At 43.1% G+C, this 20115-nt stretch overlaps 1 protein-coding gene across 1 annotated transcript in view; it reads left to right on the forward strand.

Annotated features, from left to right (window-relative positions):
- The first annotated feature begins 10997 nt into the window (after positions 1 to 10997).
- ptch1 (patched 1) overlaps positions 10998 to 20115 on the forward strand; it is a 40239-nt gene continuing 31121 nt past the window's right edge. The window contains exons 1-3 of the mRNA XM_088376630.1: positions 10998 to 11503; positions 12291 to 12643; positions 14126 to 14318. Of these exons, the coding sequence (XP_088232756.1) occupies positions 12446 to 12643; positions 14126 to 14318 (391 nt within the window). The 5' untranslated portion in view covers positions 10998 to 11503; positions 12291 to 12445. The remainder of the gene's footprint in view (positions 11504 to 12290; positions 12644 to 14125; positions 14319 to 20115) is intronic.

A 20115-nucleotide genomic window follows, 5' to 3' on the forward strand; every position in this document is an offset into this window, starting at 1 on the left:
ATTTCAGCTACGCAAAATGAAGTAGCTGTAAAAAAAAAAAATGTAAGAAAACTATATATTTTTTTTAAGAATAAATAAATTACATCTTCATCTAGAGCAGTTAATCTTCTTGGTTTGCTACGGAAGACACTGAAATCAACATAATTTAGACGTCTATTTTAGGTCTATAAAACAACCTAATTTAGACGTCTATTTTAGGTCTATAAAACAACCTAATTTAGACGTCTATTTTAGGCCTATAAAACAACCTAATTTAGACGTCTATTTTAGGTCTATAAAACAACCTATTTTAGACGTCTATTTTAGGTCTATAAAACAACCTAATTTAGACGTCTATTTTCGGTCTATAAAACAACCTATTTTAGACATCTGATCTTGGTCTATAAAACAACCTAGTTTAGACGTCTATTTCAGGTCTATAAAATAACCTCAAAGACACTGCCAGGACAATCGAGGGCATCTCCGTGCTCTTCGCTTTGACTTGGACATCCACTTTTTCATTGATTTTCATATTATGAAAAATTGAAACTGTGTATGGGAAGAACCTGTTTGATGACCACGTGTTTGCCATGATAGTCCAGCCAGATAGGCACTTCAGAGGTGAAACGAAACTCGCTGGGAGACAGACGAGCGAGAATCAGCGTTACGATGAGAATGGTCAAATTCAGGCTGAAATCAAAGCTGCGCTTGGCAATACCGAAAGTAGATTGGCTGCTCGGAGGAGGAGGTAGAGCCGACTGAGGAGGAGCTCTGCTCGCTCTGAATAGTTTGATATGTGTCTAATTCACTACATTGTGCCAAGACCAACCTAGGTTCTGGGACTTGGAGTGAAATACTGTATTTGGCTGCAAGACAATATACAATAGCCCACCCAGCCCATCCTCTCCTCACTTGTCTAAGGCACCCCTAACACAACATGCTGCATGACTGCACCTCCCAACAATGAGGCCACACAAAAAGCACCAGCTCAGCAGAACTGGACGTCCATTTCTCAGGCATTTAGGCATGCAATTATATTTCGTCCAACCTCCTAACTCACAATCAGGGTCGGGGGTGGGGAGTAGTTGGGAGAACACAACGTGGTGTCTGTCGTGGCTCACTCCTTACTGGGGACAAGGACACATTGCTCATTTAATAATATCGCATGAATTAAGAGATTCCATTTTAGATTTTTTTTTTTTGTGGTGTCTGATTTGTTTAACATGGTTACCATGTTAAATAAACAACAAAATAAACTCCAAATAAGGTGTTCTCCAACTTTTGGGGTCTAGGCACCAAATTGCAAATTTGATCTACTGTAGATAACTAGGTTACCAATATGTAGATTAAATTTTTTAACAAATTGAATGCCTGATGTTCTTCATATGCGTCTATGCGTGTGCAGATGTGTGTTTTTACAGGGTGGTATCCAGCAGGGAGGTGTCCTGCTGAGGGCTAGGTCATGCATCCATGCGTGGAGCACACACACATTCACCATATGGAGTCCGAGGAGGGGAGAGAAGGGGGGGGGGGGGGGGGGGGGCTGACAGGATTCGAGCCAGGCCAAGCCACGCTTATGGACCGTTTAGCACACGTTTCTCTCCCCACCACTGCATTGTACTGCAGTCCCATTTGCACAGCAATCCAAGCAGGAAAACTTTACAGCGCACACTAAAAAGTAAGAAGACACCCCCAGAAGAGCCCACAAGGAAGTATATTACTTTCTCTGACTCTTCGAGAATATTGTGGAATCAAACCTTGCATGATGACGATCAACATTGGATTTTTGAATGTGTTTTAGTTACGCTGTTGGAGTACTTGCGCCTCGGTCCAAATTTTATGAATGATTACGATTCACGTAATTTTATTTCACTGAATATTGATTGCTGAGGCAAATTACTTGATTTAACCTGATTTGGCATTAATAAATGAGCACCCTGTGATGCAATTTCACCCGGCTAATAAACAGAACAAATACCTATCACCACTACCAATAAATTAAACAAAATTAAAAAACATGATGCAAATTTAACTTTCTGTGTCATTGACAGAACACAATCACATAAAATTGGCACTATGATTTTCAAACCACTGTTGTGAACACCAAGTGATGTTAAAATGTTCTCAGCTCCCTTCAGGTGGCCCCACCTATCTTCATCCTTTGTCTTGATTCCCTTCTTCCTTCCTTCCGTGCATTTGTGCATGTGTGTGGTCTGAGACATTGTGAGTAGCGCCACCCAATGTGACACCCTCCTTATCAGCTACCATGTCACACCAGCTGGCTCATACACTTTATGTCCTTATCACTCCTCTAAGAAACCCTAATCAGGAAATCTATCCATTTTGGAATTGTGTCACTCGTTTGCATTAAAAATAAAACACACAACAGAAAAAGTCAGGACTCCCCTGGATGGCAAAACAATGTAGTCCCTCAAATGTAGTACTCATTCGGGTTGCAGGCAAGATGACCATGCGAGAGGTGATTTAGAGTTTTTAGTAAAGCTGTCATGGGCGAGGACATCCAAACTCCATACAGGAAGGCCTGAGAATTGTGCCTTCCACCTGAGCGGCGCCTCCGCACACAACAGATCATGCATGCTGTGACCATCGGTGGGATTAATCTAAGTCACACTCTCGAAAGAGTGGAGGCGGTGAAAAAGAAATCCTGCCGACTGACTTGGGTGGTCTCCCAGGCACCAATATCATCGCAAATGACCGTTCCCTTTCTTTCTCTCTCTCTCTAGTTCACGTCAACAAACACAAACAAACAACGCAGATAAAGGCGGGCAACACAGGACAGATGGACGGGAGGGTGAGAGAGGGCAAATGTGAAAAAAAAAAAAAGAGAGAGCGAGCGTGACTGAGAAGGAGGGAAAACGTGGCGAGAGATCTTCACACGTCTCCGTGTGTGGTCTCAAAGACCTCCGAATGAGCGTGCCCTTCCCGGCCGCATGGAGAAAGTCTTCACAATGGAGCTGGGGAATGTTTGCCTTGCATGAGCATGGGAGAGAAGGAACAGGACTGTTCCTTTATTTGGAATACACAAGCAAATAGTGGCGTGTTTGGCCCTGCCATGGTAGAGATGGACATGTTGTCAACAAGGCCACCAAAGAGGATCTATGTAAGCACACGTACACATACACACACACATACTTAATATTTTCTTTTTGTTAAATTATATCTTATTGCAGTCATTATACATAGTTAACAAGAGGTGGGAACTCGAGTCACAAGTTGATTCGAGTTGCTAATTTTAGGACTTGCTTGGGCAGCATGTTAGCCTAGTGGGACTTCACTTTTTTAACTTTAGTGGTTCGCATATCCGCCTCACAGCATTGAGGTTGAGGGCTTGAATCTGGCCACAGCTTTTTTTTTTTTTTTTGTGAAATGCACACGTTAAGTGGATCTATTTATGTCCTGCAATTGGCTGATGACCAATCCAGGGTGTATCCTGACTCTCACCTCAACGTCAGCTAGACGCTAGCTCAACCGTAACTCTAATGAGGAGAAGCTACTTTAGCTTCACAGTTACGCTAACTGTTAGCTTCGTTTATTTACTGTCTAAAAATAAAACAAATTATAAATATTTGCTGTAGGTAAAAATATGTTTAGGGAAACAAAAAGTACATTTTTTACTCTTCTGCACCAATATGATTTCCTGTTCTATGGTTGTCATCACATTTTTCCTCATTAGTACTGCCTGGGGTGAAAGAGTTCTGTCATCCACTCATGTTTCACCGCCCTCTTTCACATGTCACATGAAATCATGACGATCAGAGCACTCCCTGCACATGATCTTAACATGACAAAGCGGCCATTGGATGGCATTCGCACATGTGTAGCGGTGCTGGCCCACATCAAATGCATCGTGCCGCGTAATTGCGCTCAATTAACATCAACAATTGGCGAGAGGCCTCGGAGCCTGAAACAATTTCACTTGGAGGTATTTTTTATGTGGCATCAGCGAAGCGGAATACACTCGCAATAGAGCACAAAGAGAGCCAGCATAAAGACTGCAATTGGATTCCGTCACTCATCAGTTCTGCCGGGTCAGGTTTTTACTACCTTTGACCGAGAGGGACTCATGCCAAGACTCTTGCACATAAAAGATGCTTGTGCTATATTGCATATATTAATGATTCTGTGGGTGGCAAAGCACATATGGTTGACAGGCGGCATTCGTTGGCATGACGACAATAGTGTTACACCGGTACTACTTTTTTTACACCAGTATCTTACATTTACACTTTTGCCAGCCCTGTATGACGCCATCCGTCACCAACACACTCATGTATGCACAGAGTGTTTATGGAGGCTGTATTCCATCCCCCCTTCAGATTACAGCATTGAGTTGAGGTCATCCACGGCGGCACATATGGACTTTTTAGCCTGAGCAGGACGTCCTGTCTGACAGCTAGAAATAATCACCTTCATTAGTCACTCGGTTCAAAGATGCTTAAGGCCGCAAAAGAAACAGGCAAACACTACACCTAAGTACGGCTGCACAAACACAAACCCATTAGGTATGCATGGACATGCGCAGGTACAGAAAGATTTGTTCTTGTAGTCTGACTAAGAGTCTGAATTTCAAATGTGCCATGAATTCATAAGACAAAATATAGGCAAACAGCCCGAATAAATACAGAATGAGTCGTTCTCAAAGGCAGCTCCACTAAATATGGGAAAGTGGACTTAAATGAAACTATCTGAAAAGGTATTCAACTTAAAAATTAAATACAACTGAACTGTACTCAGGGAGTGATTCTGTCGCATACCACTAGAGGGAGCCCTGCATCACACATCGTCCACTTTGAAAATCAATGCAATATATAGACTTTTCGTCAATATGTTTTTCTCCCTCTCTCTTGTCTGATTTATTTAAACATGCTTATTTTTTGTGGTTTTGGGTGTAACCAATAAATTTACCCCCTGTGGAATCAAGAAAGTCTTATCCTTTGGTGATCTAACTCATTCGGCCTCAAGCAGACATTTTATATGCAACAACAACAACAACAACAACACAAAGCAGGTTAGCGGCCTCATACTGTGCATCAGACTGTACACTACTACACTAATTGTTGTGTTTGTCAAGAAAAGGGAGAGTGCCGTTTTTACAAGTAGCCTGCGGAGCTTTCCCACATTTCCCACAGACTCGCATACAGGTGTGTGTGCGGGTGTATGCTGCAACACCACATCCTTGTTGCAAAGCAGAGACACTCACAATTTGCCAGAATGCTTGTGAGAAGCAGCAATAAAAAATATTTAAGTGTTACATCATGTTTGGGTCAAATTAAACCGGGTTTTTTAAAAATACCCTAATGTGTTGGCGCTCAAACCTGATCTTTGTTGACTAAAATGAATTTAAAAAATATTACTACGTTAAATAAAGGGTAATGCTAGTGATGGTGGCAATTTTGAGACTGTGAAATTGTATATGCTAAAAAAATGTGCATGACTATAATTCTTAATAGGACAGTGGTTACTGTGGGAGCTTGAGATAGAATATGTTTTAAGCATTAATTATCCATTCTGTAATTCACAATTGGATAAAATAAAAATATGAAATCATCGCTGGCCATACTGTGGTCCATATTATATGTGCATGGAACAAGAACCGTGTGCAGGGTTAAACATTCCAAGTGCGATTTTGTGAAGGCTAAACATCCCATCTGCGTTGTTTTCCCTTGTTGTGACACATTAACAAACAAGCAAAGGGAAACAAAGGGCCCCTCGTGTCGAGTGGAGCCAGATGTGCCTCTTGAGATGCTGATTGTGTTTGTCTTGTTTACAAATACAGCCGTAAAAGTCCACATTTTCCAGTCTCTCTTATTATTGTGATTTGTTTTTCCCTGTAATAAATGTACACACATTCCTTTTGTTCGCATATAAACTGACAAGGAGTGCCTGTGCCTTAAGTTAGGAGGTATTGTTGAAACCATAAACTGTCCAATAAATGTGATATATCAGATCGCAACACTGCCATACACAGTAGCTGGATCAATTCGGAATTAATATTCATCTAAACAAGTCTTGCTCTGATCAACCAATCACAGCACGGGAAAATGTTGATGTCATCAAGGGCCAGAAGACCAATTTTTTACAATCAAGAGTCTTCAATGTGGGAAAAGATGGAATAGAAAACAAGCAACCTTGCAGAGATTCATACCCAGAACCTCCGAATTATGAAGCAGAAGTGATAACCACTAGTCCAGTCACTCATTTACAGTCCGCTATTGCACTGCTTGTAAATTTGTAATTTATTTGAACAAAACCCAAATATTGTGTTGCCCAGCTGGCTGTCCTCCAACATCATCATCTTTGGGCCTCCCACCATGGGCCCCAGTTTCAGGTCAAACAATGTGGCCCCTTTGCGTCCCTCGCGGTCCCCCGGGCAGGAAATGACCTCACGCGCGGGGAATGAACCCCACGCCGACGCACAACAACCCCATTCACCCCGGGTCAGAGGTCAAAGGAGTCAGGAGGGAGTCACAATGTGTGCGTTTGGATCGTGGTATCCAAGTCTCTGATCAATTGTCAACAGCGGACAGTTGTGAGTGGCCCGTGTGTTTCCGTGAGGGATTCTGTGGTATGTCAGGCATGTATGTTTGCTTTTGAAGTGTATTTGTGTGTGTGTGTGTTGACCGGGAGGGGGGGGGGGTCAGGTGACTGTGTGTTTTTGTGTTTGGGATTTTGGGGATAAAAGCACGTGTGTTTCCTCTCAAAATCACACACGGGCGCTCCATGATGAGGTGAGGTCGCTTTACTTACTGGAAGTCATCTTTCAGTCATCACTTTGACAGTTCTACGAAAACGTTGTGCGCCGTCATGTGACTGGTTTGTGGAAGATGATGACTGCACCAGTATATGATTCTTGGGGGACGGACGTTTCCGCTGTGACTTAAATCATAACAATGGATGCATCTGCAGCTTTATGCAGATTCCCTAAACCAAATGTTGCCTTGCTCGATTCATCAAAGACTTTCATCACTGTCACTTATTTTTGTTTATTAATGATGAGGTAGTCCAAATGTTCCCTCTCTCATGATATTTTTACTGCCTGGATATTCCGCAGAGAAAAGTAAAAGTTCCCACTGTTTTTTTTTACGAGGAGGTCCTGGTTCTTGTAAACAGGTCCAAACATCTTCCGAGCTTCTTACCCACTTTTAAATGTGTCACTTTTTCCATGTGGGCCTCCCACGGAGCCAACGAAGCCTTGAGTGTGATGTGCAATCAAGAGCATGTATATTTGTCTGTCCCGTCCTCCTATTTTGAGCTGCCCTTTCTTTCTTTTGCGACGTGTGGAGCTGCAGCACCGATATGAAATTAGACTTGCTTATTTGCGGAGGCCGGGTGCGTGTGTGTATACGTCCAAAGCGGTGCACGTTTCCTGTTAATGTTGGAGGGCTGTGCCGTCTTCCAAAAATTATAGCTTCTCGAGAGCTCTCAGTTTGCGCAAGAACAGGCCGCTGCCTTGTCTAAATATCAGCCCATTCCAACATTGTCTATCCCCAAAAAGTTAAGGTAAATATTGGCCCATGTGGAGCATTGTACTGCCACGTTTGCTCTGAATAATCTTAAATAGTCACTAGAAACGGAAGTTAGTCCGACAGAAGTCATAGCAGTGTGAAAAGTATTCCTCACTAGACCTTATTTCAGGCAGCATTAAAAAAAAATTCGCACGTTTTCTGTTGTTTTTGTTGTTGCTGGAAAAATGGTGACCTTGGCGTTCGCTTGTCTGCCAATTATTTTATTTTTTATTTTGTCATTTATAGCCTATCTGTATTTATTAGATTAATTATTTATATTTGCTCTTAAACCTTGGTTATTTATGTTATAGGTAAGAGCACATGCCGTGTGTGTGTGTGCTTTGGCAATGATGAATTTTGTCTTTGGACATAATTCATCAAATGTGCGTATATAGTGTAAATAGTGTATATTTGGCAAGTGCAAAGTCAGGACATAAAAAAAAAACACTTTAGTGGTTTTCAAAGTGGGGGCATTGGGGCTTCAGAAAAAAAGCTAACTTAAAGGTAGATTTTGTTTTGAATGTCTGTGGTATGAAAGCAGAGAAATCCTTTTAAATAAAGGCTCTTATTAAAAGTGGCAGCATGGTGGCCCTTGTGGTTAGCCCTGCCCGACCGTAAGGCGGGCTGAAGGATTAAATTCTCTGGCTTCCCTTCACGTTCCAAAAACATGCATGTACACTAACAGCCTTCAGTGACTTTAATCAATAGTGGGAAAACTGTAAATCCAGATCCACACAGAGAAGAGCAAGTCTCCATACGTAAGGATTTGCCATTGTAGATAATGCTATGAATTTATGATTGTCATCCTAACTGCTTCTCCAGCAGATTGAGAAAAAAAAAAAACACAGTTAACACACCCCGCACCGCAGGAAAATCACTCAGGATAATATTTCAGGGACAACCGATAATCAGGACTTTGCTGATTTTGTTTGAAAAGAGGCATAATGATCCCAATTCTATCCAATTAAAAGGTCAGTTGATTGTGTTTGGATTTTTTTTTGACGGATGTTGCGTATTTACGAAAGTACAGATTATTATTATGTTGAACGTTTTACTTAACATTGAGGGATCAGAGATGTCTGCAACAATTATTACTCCAACACCCCAAATGCAACGGAACAGCACACAGCTGTGTAAGGAACATTATCTGGAACAGTAATAATCTACTGATTATTAAATGTGTGCAGATGATCACAAATGTGAATCTTGTGAGTCAAACTTTGCTTGCTTTCACCAACCAATCAGGATGGAAGTCAAGGAAACACTAAAAAATGAAGAGACTTCAATGTAGGGAATACATTTGCACAACTTTACGGAACTAATATCATAATTTAAGTTGTAAATAGAGGTCCGTGCTTTTGATGGGCCAAATTGAGATGGAATGCATTGTGGTACGTTTTTGGGGGGGGCGGGGACACAATGCAGGCATACTCAAGATAAATATTTACCCACTTTGAATTTACCTCTAGAAAACATTCCTCGGCCATCCTCTCGCAAAGCGTTGCCATGTTGGATTCCTCCGCTGATTGTGAGCACAAAGCCAGAAATTAGGAAAGGTAAACATAAACCGGCCGGCGTTGCTGCAAGCTGTCAAACAGCTCCGCGTATGATTGAAGACAACCTTGAGTTGGAACATAAACATCCCCGCAGGCACTTCATTTGCACTCTCGCTCGCCGCTGCACCAGGCGACCATGAGGTGAGCTGGAGGAGGGTGGGTGGGGTTTATATGACATGGAAGAATTATTGCAATTGGTATCAGTAGAGGGCTTCAAATGGGCATGCACTGAGGTGTATAGCTTCCCAAAGGTGTCCAAGCTAAGGCTTGAGGGCCAGCATATACTGGTGGTACCTTGACTTCGTATCCCAATTTTCAAGATTCTTCAAGCTACAAGACTGATTTTTTGTGGTAGATATCGGTGAGCAATGACTGATCTGAGTAACCTCCAGAGCCTCCATTTCTCTAAAGAAATTAAAAAACTGGAGCAGTCAAGGTCGAACTTTCTTGGGTTTCCAAATTGTGCTTCCTGATATCCACACGGAAAACTCAACGCTCACACGGGGTAAACATCATTCATGTTGTGTAGTTCAGATGAAACTATAAAAGGTCCACCAGCAGCTACATTCAAATACCTCAATCACTTCGCTAGGGCGGCGCCTGCAACAGTTTTCCAGTTACGACGTGTATTTTCCACATTATTAGCGATTGCATCTTATCTGGAGTTACACCTCTGTTGCTACAGCCAGTAAGCAAACAAAGCAACACTTCATGAGGAGGTAAACTTCATTTGCTTGACAAAATCTGTCATTGCATCGACAAACGGCGCACTGATTAGATTCCATTGTGATGTCATGACCGTGTGGCGTAATTACCGGAGTAAGGATAACAATGTTGCTTTGAATTGCTGCTGTTCCTTGTAATATTCGTCCAGTATCGGTTCAAATGTAGTTCTACTCGCTTACATCCATCCCAGGTGGGTGAGTAAAGCTGTATTCTGTGGGAAAATCTTTACTTTTGTTGCAATTATAATCGGCAAAAAAAAAAAGATTGAAGTAAGCATTATCAAAATGTTGGCTCACCTCCACTGTCAACTGTAATCCACCTGCAAATCATAACTAGGCGCACGCGTTAATCAACATCCTTCCCCTTTTTTTCCCATGGCCGCACTCCAGCCAGCAACCCCTAGGGCTATAAATGACCCTGCCCAGGGTCAGCCAAGGTGATGGGCTAATGAAGTCATTCCGGGACGAACGCCCAGAGCGCTCCGGCTCCTACTTCATATCCTATCTCATTAAGAAATCCATGTGGATTGGTCTGTAGCAGGACTAGATAAATTGGAATGATGACAGATAGAAGAAGTAGTGCAAGTGCTTTGACTTTACTACAAAATGTTTAAACCTCCAGGCTTTGCGTTGTTGTGTCACATTACAAGAATGTAGAATGGAACAGACGCTTACCTTCAAATAACAAACAACATATAAATATATGAATAAATTATATAAAAATCTAAATCACACAGATCATTTATTTATGACAAATGATTAAATTACAAATTAAAATGTAAATATATAGAATGTGACTATTTTTTATCATCATCTGTCAGCAATTTATTTTCAAGGTTAATGTATGGTAAATTTGACATTACATTAAATGCCTTGGATTTTTTGTATGTTTACGGTTTAAAATTATAGACAATTATACACATCTTGGGGCGGGGCTTCAGTTACTCACGGTTTTTCACTGTTAGCAACTAGACTCGTTTCCGTAAATCATTGTAATCTCATGTGTATTCTATTAGTTCACACAGATGCTCCCAATATAATCTTCTAGTACATTTTACAAGAATATCTCTACAGCCGTCACACTATGCTTTTCTTCTTCATGCCAACGATCTTTTTCCACATTTCCCGCAACTTGATGGTCTCTTGCTGCGTTACCATCACATGTCCTCACATAGATGCTGCGAAACGGATGTGACTCCTACGTCCCGTTGAGGTGGGTGTCCATACAGATTAAGTTGTTTTTATAAAAAAAAAAATCTGCAAACGTCCGAATCTTTTATCATATTAGAAACTTCACAATGAAGTAAAGGAAGCTATTCTACGCATGTCCGGCAGGTAGCAGTAGTGTAAATTACAAGACAACTACGTGCCACCTGCCAACCAATGAAGAATATATTTTTTAAGTGAGTTCCTAGAGGTACTACTGAACAACACGTAGAAATAACCTAAAATCTTTTCACAATGACACAATTTTGGCTTTTACCAATGGTAAGTCTTTGTAATTTGTATTATTATTATATCATGTAATTATTATTAATTTCTTTTTCCATGGCCCTTGTAGTACTACTGACGGCCTGCGGGTGGTGCTAGTGTAAATTACAATTCAAACAATTAGGCGCCACCTGCAAAACAACGATCTTGAACAGTGCGTTGTTGTATCTAAATCCGCTAAATATATTGTAAAAGTACAGAAAATATTTTCACACACTTTTAGCAGGTAAGTTTTTCATATCTATTGTCTGTGATGTTACAGTATGTGCGTTCTCTATAGTGACAGTATATTTGTCAATGGAGCAGTAAAGTTCGCTGCGGGCTACATGACGTTTAACAGTGAGTAGGATTCTTTAAGCGCTGTAATGGCCATTTTTTAAAAGTCACGTTCGACTGTAGACATTTTTCTTGAGTGACGCCTGGTTAATTTAAACGTTAAGCCTGCAAAATACTACACCTTAGCTACATTTAACAAGCAAATTTGTTGCTGGTTGGGCATCCCCATACACCCCACCTCCCCTTCCCCTTCCCTCCCCTCTCTGCTTGGGTGGTCCTTCTTCCCTCCCTCCCCTTCTTTACTTTAGCGAGCTGTTGCTAAGCAGCTAATAATAGTCGTGTTTGCTGAGTAATTTTTGCCCTTCTGGAACCAATCAGAAGCGAGCAAACTGTGCGGTGTGACAGCGGCGAGAGGCGGGATCTTGTGTGTGTGTGTGTTTTGCGGGCCCCCTCCTCCTCCTCCTTCTCCCTCCTTTTCCACCCCACCTCCTTCTCCTCCTCCTCCTCTTCGAGCTCTTTTTCTGCTCTTCTATTCAAAGTCAGAGTTGGCCGTGACGCGCGGCCCAAGGGAAGACGAGCAGCAGCACACAACTCCGCACAATGCAGCGAGAAGCGTCCAGCGATCTGGCGTGCGGCTCGTTTTGAGAGACACTCCCGTTGTATTCCTGTGTTTTTCTATTTGCTCGCTTTGTTGTTGTCGTTGTGCCTGACGGGGTCTGGAAAACGCGGTGCAAAAGGCGGCGGAGACCCTTACCGGATCACGCGATGTGGGGATGGACGGCGCGCACTACTTTGACTCGCCCTCTCCAAGCGGACTATGAGGTCCCCCCTCCGAGTGAAACTTTGTCGGATCGCAAGTGGGAATCGGTAAGCAGCGCGCAGTCCCCGCAACATGGCCTCGGCTGCTAGTGCGCCCCCCGAGCCGGGGACAGGAGAGCCCGGCCGACCGAGGCTAACGCGGAGGACCCGGAGGGAATCAAGCCGCGAGCCGCCAGCGCAGCCGCATCCGCAGTCTCCACCGCCGGATTTGGACTACCTGCAGCGGCCGAGCTACTGCGACGCGGGCTTCGCTTTGGAGCAGATCTCCCAGGTAACTAACTACTTTACATTCAGAAACACAGAACACCCACGTTCACCGGCGTGTTGCTTACACCCGCTTGTTTGGACTCCTTCCTCTTGTTTTCCAAACACATAACGTCTTGTCGTCATATCGCAAGCTTGCGTGTTATGCACCAGCGTGGAAGTCCATGTGCCCCCCCGCTCCCCAGCACCAGTCCACGGACCACATGCAAAGCAATGCAATGCACTCTTTTCTCCACTGAATCTCCCTTTTATTGCACAACGCTAATGACTGTGCAAATGTTTGCTCTCAAATTGGATGTTATTTGTTGATGTTATCTAAAAAAGGCCTGCATTTGCACCACGTTGGAGACTTTCACAGCTTTTATTTAATACACACACACACCCACCTCGGATCCAACCCGGAGGTCCAGCTGCAAGCCTTCTTTTGGACTCCTACTTACTGTCACTCGTCGTTTTTGTTACTCTCAGGAATTGTGCCTGGGGTGCGTGCCAACATGTGTGAGTTACCTGTGGAGTGATTTAAAAATCACTTTCTATTGAATTTGTGATTTACTCTGCTTGAATTTGCCGTTTAATACTTGAACACGGTGCAGCCCCCAAACCCGAACGCCCCAAAAGTAGTTAAACTGGAGTTGAACTACAACAAAAGCCTTAAAAGTCAGTATGTGTGGACTTTTTCTTAGTGAGTATCCAATCTGGATTATTGTCATTTGCGTGTCAAACGTTTTGTTTTTGGGGTGTTTTATGGCTTTTTTGTGATGCCATCCTAGACAGGTACGAGTGATGATAACCATAGAGCAGGAAATTGAATTTGCTGTGATATCACTATTGTAATATGATCAAATATCTGTTAAATGCACATACTATAAGCTTCACTAAGAAAATGCAAACTACACTTGTTATACAACGCTCATTAATTAGAGCAGTGTCTTTAGAGCGCCACTATATGATGGAAGCACTATACAAACACTTAAAATTACAAATTACAAAATCTTAAAATTGCATGTGAAGTCAGTTCCATAAGTGCAAGAAGAGTCTTGTACCAAATCAAAAACGATGCTTGGTTTACTACATTGTCGACATTGAGCGTCTTAAAGTCACAGACAACACAGAACGAACTAGTTTGCGCAGTGGTGTAAAAATATGTAGTCACACTAGGAAAGTTCATTTACGTTATCGTTAGATTTTGGCCCAGGAGGGCTTTCATTCAAATATTTACTCTCATTATGACTTTACTGCTGCTTAAGGCAAACTAGTGATAAACTATAATGCCATTTATGTGCAAATTTGGGTTTACACCGCCCCTTTAGCAACATAAGTCCGTCATAAATGCAGGACCCCTCATAGATGCTTTATCACTTTGAACAAATTCAGCGCAGAAACACTTAAAGTTGTGTATGACTCACCTGTGCAGGTAAGTGCATTGTTTCCCAGTTGAATCAGACCATCATGCTTCTTCTTTGGTGTCCTTTTTTTTTTCTCCCTTTAGGGCAAGGCGACCGGGAGGAAAGCACCGCTATGGCTGAGAGCAAAGTTCCAGAGATTTTTATTCAGGCTGGGCTGCTACATACAAAAGAACTGTGGAAAGTTTTTGGTGGTGGGCCTCATGATTTTCGGAGCGTTCGCAGTGGGCTTACGGGCAGCTAATTTGGAGACGGACGTGGAGAAGCTTTGGGTGGAAGGTAAGACACTTTTGATTACGCCTTTTCATTTTTTTTTGGGTGATTTGTGGGCTTTGTATCAAACAAAAGCACATTTATAGGGGCATGTTTATTGTTGTTCAGTGCAACGGTTGGCTCATGTGCAATCATCAAAAAGTCCTCCCTGCTTCTGCAAATACACCAAAGTTATAATTAAGCAGCTTTTGGGGTAGACCTTTTTTTTTTCTCCCTTTTTGCCAAGCCGCCATTTTGTGTGAGAGTGTGTGTGTGTGTGTCTGTGAGTGTGTGTGCCTGCCCCCAGCAGTTGAATGCTCACAGTCTGTGTGTGTGGTCCCGTTTTGGACAGCTCTCAACTTTCCAAAAAGATTTGCCTCCGGCTGCAAGGGGAAGGGAGGGGGGAAAATAAGAGTGAGAGAGAGAGAGCGAGAGGGAGAAGCTACTCGAGTGAGGACAGGAACTCATGTTTGTGAGGCGGATCATAAAGCTCTCGCTTGTTGTTGCTCAAAGAGAAAATATACACAATGAAAGATTTAGTGAGGAAAAAAAAGAGAGAAAAGATTGTGCATGGGTGGTGTTGTTGGAGAGGAGGTGCCGGAGTGGGGGGTGTTCAGCGGCTGTGGTTTTTTTCTTCTTCTCCCTTTTCTTTCCTTTGATCCACATTCCAGCACGGTCGTATGGCCCATTCATGAATGGAAGAGCACATTTCTTCCTAAATATAAATTAAACAATGTTTTGGGAATTAAGATGATGAAAAAAAAAAATGCAGTTTCACATTTGAATGTTGGTGATTCTGCAGCATTGGTCATGTTTATTTTGTGCACAGAGAAACTATAGTGCAGCCTAGTTGGTTACCCTTTTTTTGATTGTTGATTGATTGAAGATTAGTTTGAAATCAAGTCTTGACACATCAAGTCATTTATATTTGGAAAAAAAATAGTCTGTGTTTTTGGGGTGTGACTTAGTGAAAGGGCGATTTTGCTTTGTTCGCATTATTTTTAGCATTTCAAGTCCACAGACGATGCACACTACAGACATCTACAGGACTAACGTGGATCAGCAACAATTGCGCCACACACCGTGGACTTAAATCAAGCTCTGAATTTGCGTTGCCAGAGATAAGTCGAAAGCGATTGGTTTGAATTGTTCTGTTGAGTTTGATTCTGTTGAGCATCAGATACTCTAAAACTGCCGCTAGATGTCTACATTATCTACTTTTACTGTCTTGACTGACCTGTACACTGCACACAAAGAGCAGGCCTCAGTGGTTTCCTCGGTCCTGTACGTGAGGGGTTCCAGATGTTGGTGGGGAGAGATGTGTTTGTTTAGATTAGACTACACAGCTGAGGGATAGATTAGTTCTGCCTGGACCGTGGAACGCCGTGCATTGGTGCGGTGGAGGTGGTGGTGGTGACGGAGGGAGGGGAGGGGGGTGTCCTGGCCAAGTCATCCAAGAGGAAAGAGAGCGGGAATGAGCGTATGGAGGGGCTGTTTATGTTTCATTTGGAGCTGCCCTCTCCTGCTGACCCGTGATCGACCCCGCTTGGAAGCTGTGTGGGCCCGTGGATGCACATGCACCCGCCTCAACCTACAGGGATTGCTTTTTTTTTTTAAAAAAAACAAAACACTTTTATTTTTTTTAGGATTGCAATGTAATGCGCACTCCAAAGTCAGTAGTCATCACATAGCGATAAAGATACGTTTCTGACAAGTATCGTACTATCAAGGGGTGAAGCCATGCTGGTTGGTAAGCTAACCTAAGATTGACTCGGCTAGTTCGTTTAACAACCAAATTGGAGAGTTGCTCTTCCAATCAAGGCAATACTGCAAAATATAACGAGCCTTGGAGTTATGGTCATGAAATATTGTCCATACATTGTCTCATGTAACACTTTGAAAAAGGGAAGTGTTTCTGGAGAGTTTGCACATTTTCCGTCCATTTTCTATCTCACTTTTCCTCATTAAAGTGGCAAGTGAGCTGGAGCCCTATACTGTACTAACTGACTGGTGAGAGGCATGACACACCCTTGACTGGTCGCCAGCCAAATGCAGCACCTTATATTCCCTTTTGAAATAAATTATTCTCATATGACCGTATTGACAGGCCTTAATGCTAGAAAATGCTTTTCAGTTTGTAGTATCTATCCCGGTGGCCATCATGTGCTACAGCCTGTTTTTTTTTTTTTTTTTTTAAACCCAAGTAGGTCTCCTCGCTCATAGCAGTGTTTATAAGCACTCTGACACAGGAAGTTGTGTTTATTAGACAAAGTGACAGAGAGTGATGTGGATGGAGAGTCTTGCTTACACAAAGAGGTGAATGTGTCAAACCTAAGAGCCAAATATTTTGCACAGGATCTGTTTTTTTTTTTTATTCCACCCTCTCCCCCGCCTCGACCGAGTGGCTAAATGCCATGTTTATGCCAACTATGGCACTCGCAGGAAGTCATTTGCTGGAACGGGAAGTTGTAGTATTGTTGTTTGCCCTCGACCTCCAGCTGACTTGGCTTTCTGCTCATCTTTCGAGTATCACGTTGCAGATGTGGATTTGCCGATTATCCGCTATTAAGCTGTATCCACGATGATGCAGCGGAGCGTAGGAATAAGACCCCCCTCTTCATTTTTTGTTTTTAAGAGCTCCACCCGGCTGCAAAATGGAAAACGGAGCCATCCCTCAGCATTCTGGGTTCAGGCAAACACAGGCCAAATTGTAAAGAAAATAGCGACACCACCTGCCTCTAATTAAAACAGTATCGCATAAACATTGGCCTTTCCTGTAGGACGGGCCCTCACGTGTTCGAAGACGGCCCGGGATGTGGCTCGGGCCAGTCAGCGCCGATGGGGTGGGGGGTGAAGGGGCTATGGTGAGGAGAGAATTTGCAAATGGGCCTTTTGAAGCTGAAGCGTTCCACGGAGGTTGGAGTTGAAACTGAGGATGAAGCCGCGCTGTGTTTAACATGTAGTTTTGCTTAGTTATGATCCGTTACGCTAGCAAGCTTAGCCAGCTAAGATGATGATGACCATGACCAATTGCTTATTGCCCTTTAATTGAAGATATCGCATAGTCATTTGAATTTGTGTAAAAATCAACAGGCACACACTCTGAAAGGCACAGTTTGTCTACTTAACCGTAAACAACGTATTATCCGTAAAATAAGGATATGTCGTGGAGTGTGAATATTTTGGAGTCTATATGTGCCTTGTGATTGGCTGGCAAGCAGTCCAGGGTGATAGACTTGAGCTCACTTGCGGCCTAAGCTACAAACGCTAGCTGTGGTCATGTGACCTATGACCAGACTTTGGTGTGCCTTTTCTCAGGTTCTAGCCTAAAAGATATATAGAGTACTTTTGTATGTGTGTCTGTGGGAGTGGTTATGGGGCATAGCGTAGAGGCCAGGGGCCACAGGGGTAGACCCTTGGGATCCTGAGGTCATCTCGTAGGGGCCTACGCTATTTAAAAGCTCACCTGATACTCACCCTGTGGCCTGAGTGCAGAGTGAAGACTCACAGCAGAGCGAAGGAGGCCGGAGCATGGTTTGGAAAGAGTGGTGGTCTTGGGTAGGGGGGGTCTTGAAATGCAGTACAGGTTGCAGCTGTCATCCGTCATTGTTTGTGTCCTGTGTGTAAGCATGTGTTGAATATACCAGGTGTCGAATGTGAGGTCATTTGCGGTATCATTACTCCATGAATGGACCCTATAGGTCCATTTTATAACAGTACAATTTGAAAGGATAACACTTCTTTTCCTGGCTTCAACCTTTGCATCTGTTTTGCATCGCGTGTGATTGAGAGCTGACTTGACAGAGTTAGTGCTCATTTTGTTGTTGTGCTTGTAAGCACGGTGGGGGGGCCAGGGGGTTGTGCGTGCGGAAGATGATGGGGGGGCGGTTGTATCTTGCACGTATGGATGAGCCCGCTTTTTTTTATTTTATGGGCATGGGAGCACACACACAGTCACATAAGCAGAGTTGGAATTTTGGTTGACCTGGACAAGGCTTACTATGCTATTTTCTCCTCTTTTCATTTTTTTCCCCTCCTCTCCATGCTTCGTCTCCGACCGCTCTCATTCGGCAACGACTCAAACATGGCCACACATCCCATGCTCGTACTATTTTTGCACATAACATCTAGCTTTCTCTTATTGATTGTTAAGTTCAAAGAGAGGCATAAAACACATAGAAATGGATGTTTTTGCCACCCAAACTCGGAGCAAGCTTGCGTTGACCAGAAAATGGATTAAAGTTCTGTTGAAAGGAATAACATTCCAGCGTTGTTGTGTTAAACTTTATGAGTTGATGAAAAGTACAGACTAGCTGGTGAGGGATTTAGTGTGGGGAAACACTGCGCCTGTGGTACACTTTTTTTTTTTTTTTTTTTTTTTAATCAAGCTAGCTGGCTTGCCTTTGAAAGCAGCTTTGTGTACATTACCCATAAAAAGCTACAGTAGACCCGGCCGTTGGTGGTTAACGTCCAAATTGTTCTCATTTCAAAACAAAGGAAATACTGTGAAATAAATTCATTTGTTGCAATCATCAAATCTATTAAAATGCCAGAGAGTTTTAATTTACATTTTCACATCACAGGTAGAAGTGTAAAAAGAGGGTTACGGCACGCAAGTCTTACAAGTACACCTCTAACCTAAATTTTGTCTTTGTAGAAGTCTTTGTATGATCACAACCTTTGTAGTGAGAGGGAAACTGAAAACAAAAATTGCAAAGATCTGTGTCCTGCCAATCCAATTGGGTCATTCTCCCAATCTGCCGCCGCCATAGTTGAATAAAGTATTCCTGGCGCCTGATCGATCAGCGATATCCATGATTCTGTCCACCGAGCACATGTATCTCATTATGTCCCTTCCATCAAAGTGAGATGTAAATTCACTTGGATGGAATGTTGACAGATAAATGCTAGTTTTATCGCTATGCTCCATTGTTATTCATTGGCGCACTGGCGCTACTTTACTGCCAATGTGGCTGCGTAAAAGAGACATCCGGAGCTCCATAACTGCCAAATAATGATTAAGAAAAGGTAGACTGCGTAATAATGCTACTGTGTAGCGAAAACAAAAATGTGGTAAAATTACTATAAAGTTATACTTTTTTTTTGAGAGAAAAGAAAAAGCTCACTTAGCTCAAGGCCGACAAGATTTTCTGCCCTTTGACTTTCTAGGCACATTTTTCCTCCCAGACTCTAAATTGGATGACTTCAGCAGTGTCCAACTTTGGAGCTTTGACTGGATACGCAAATGACAGTCATGTTATCTCTGTGTGTATGCGTCAGCGTGCACGGTAGAAGGTGCTCCCACTCTCATTCACAAATGACAAGCCGAGAGATGCCTCCAAGCCGCTCTGTTTACATTTTGCATTCTTGCAGGCGCTCATATTCAAAAAGCAGAGCGAGGCCTGCGAATGACCGAGCACAGGCGACTGTGGAGAGAATTACCCTCCTCCCTCCCTCCCGCTCTCTCTCGCCTTCTCTTTGCCAGAAAGGTCTCTCTCTTTTACCCCTCCTGCCCCCCCCCTCCCATCCCTGGCTGGAGAGAGTGGCCTCAGAATGCCAGATGTATTACAGAGTGAGCCACGGCAATGTAAACACTCAGGCCTGCCATGAGATCAGGGTGGTCTGGCCTCCCTCCCTCTGTCCCTCTTTCTCCTTCCATCCCTCCCTCCCACCGTCTTCCTCTGCACCTCCCTCCCTCCCTCCCAACATTGGTTGCCAGAGGGGTGGAGGAAGCAGCAAACAGCATAGGGAGAGTGTGTTTGTAGCTGGAGCATAGTAGCTGCAGTGTTTTTCAATGCAAAGCATACGACGTATAAAGTTGTTT

The sequence above is a fragment of the Syngnathus floridae genome, chromosome 5 (genome assembly GCF_059516105.1).
Source record: "Syngnathus floridae isolate MCC-2025c chromosome 5, RoL_Sflo_1.0, whole genome shotgun sequence".
In the NCBI taxonomy this organism is placed as follows: Eukaryota; Metazoa; Chordata; class Actinopteri; order Syngnathiformes; family Syngnathidae; genus Syngnathus; species Syngnathus floridae.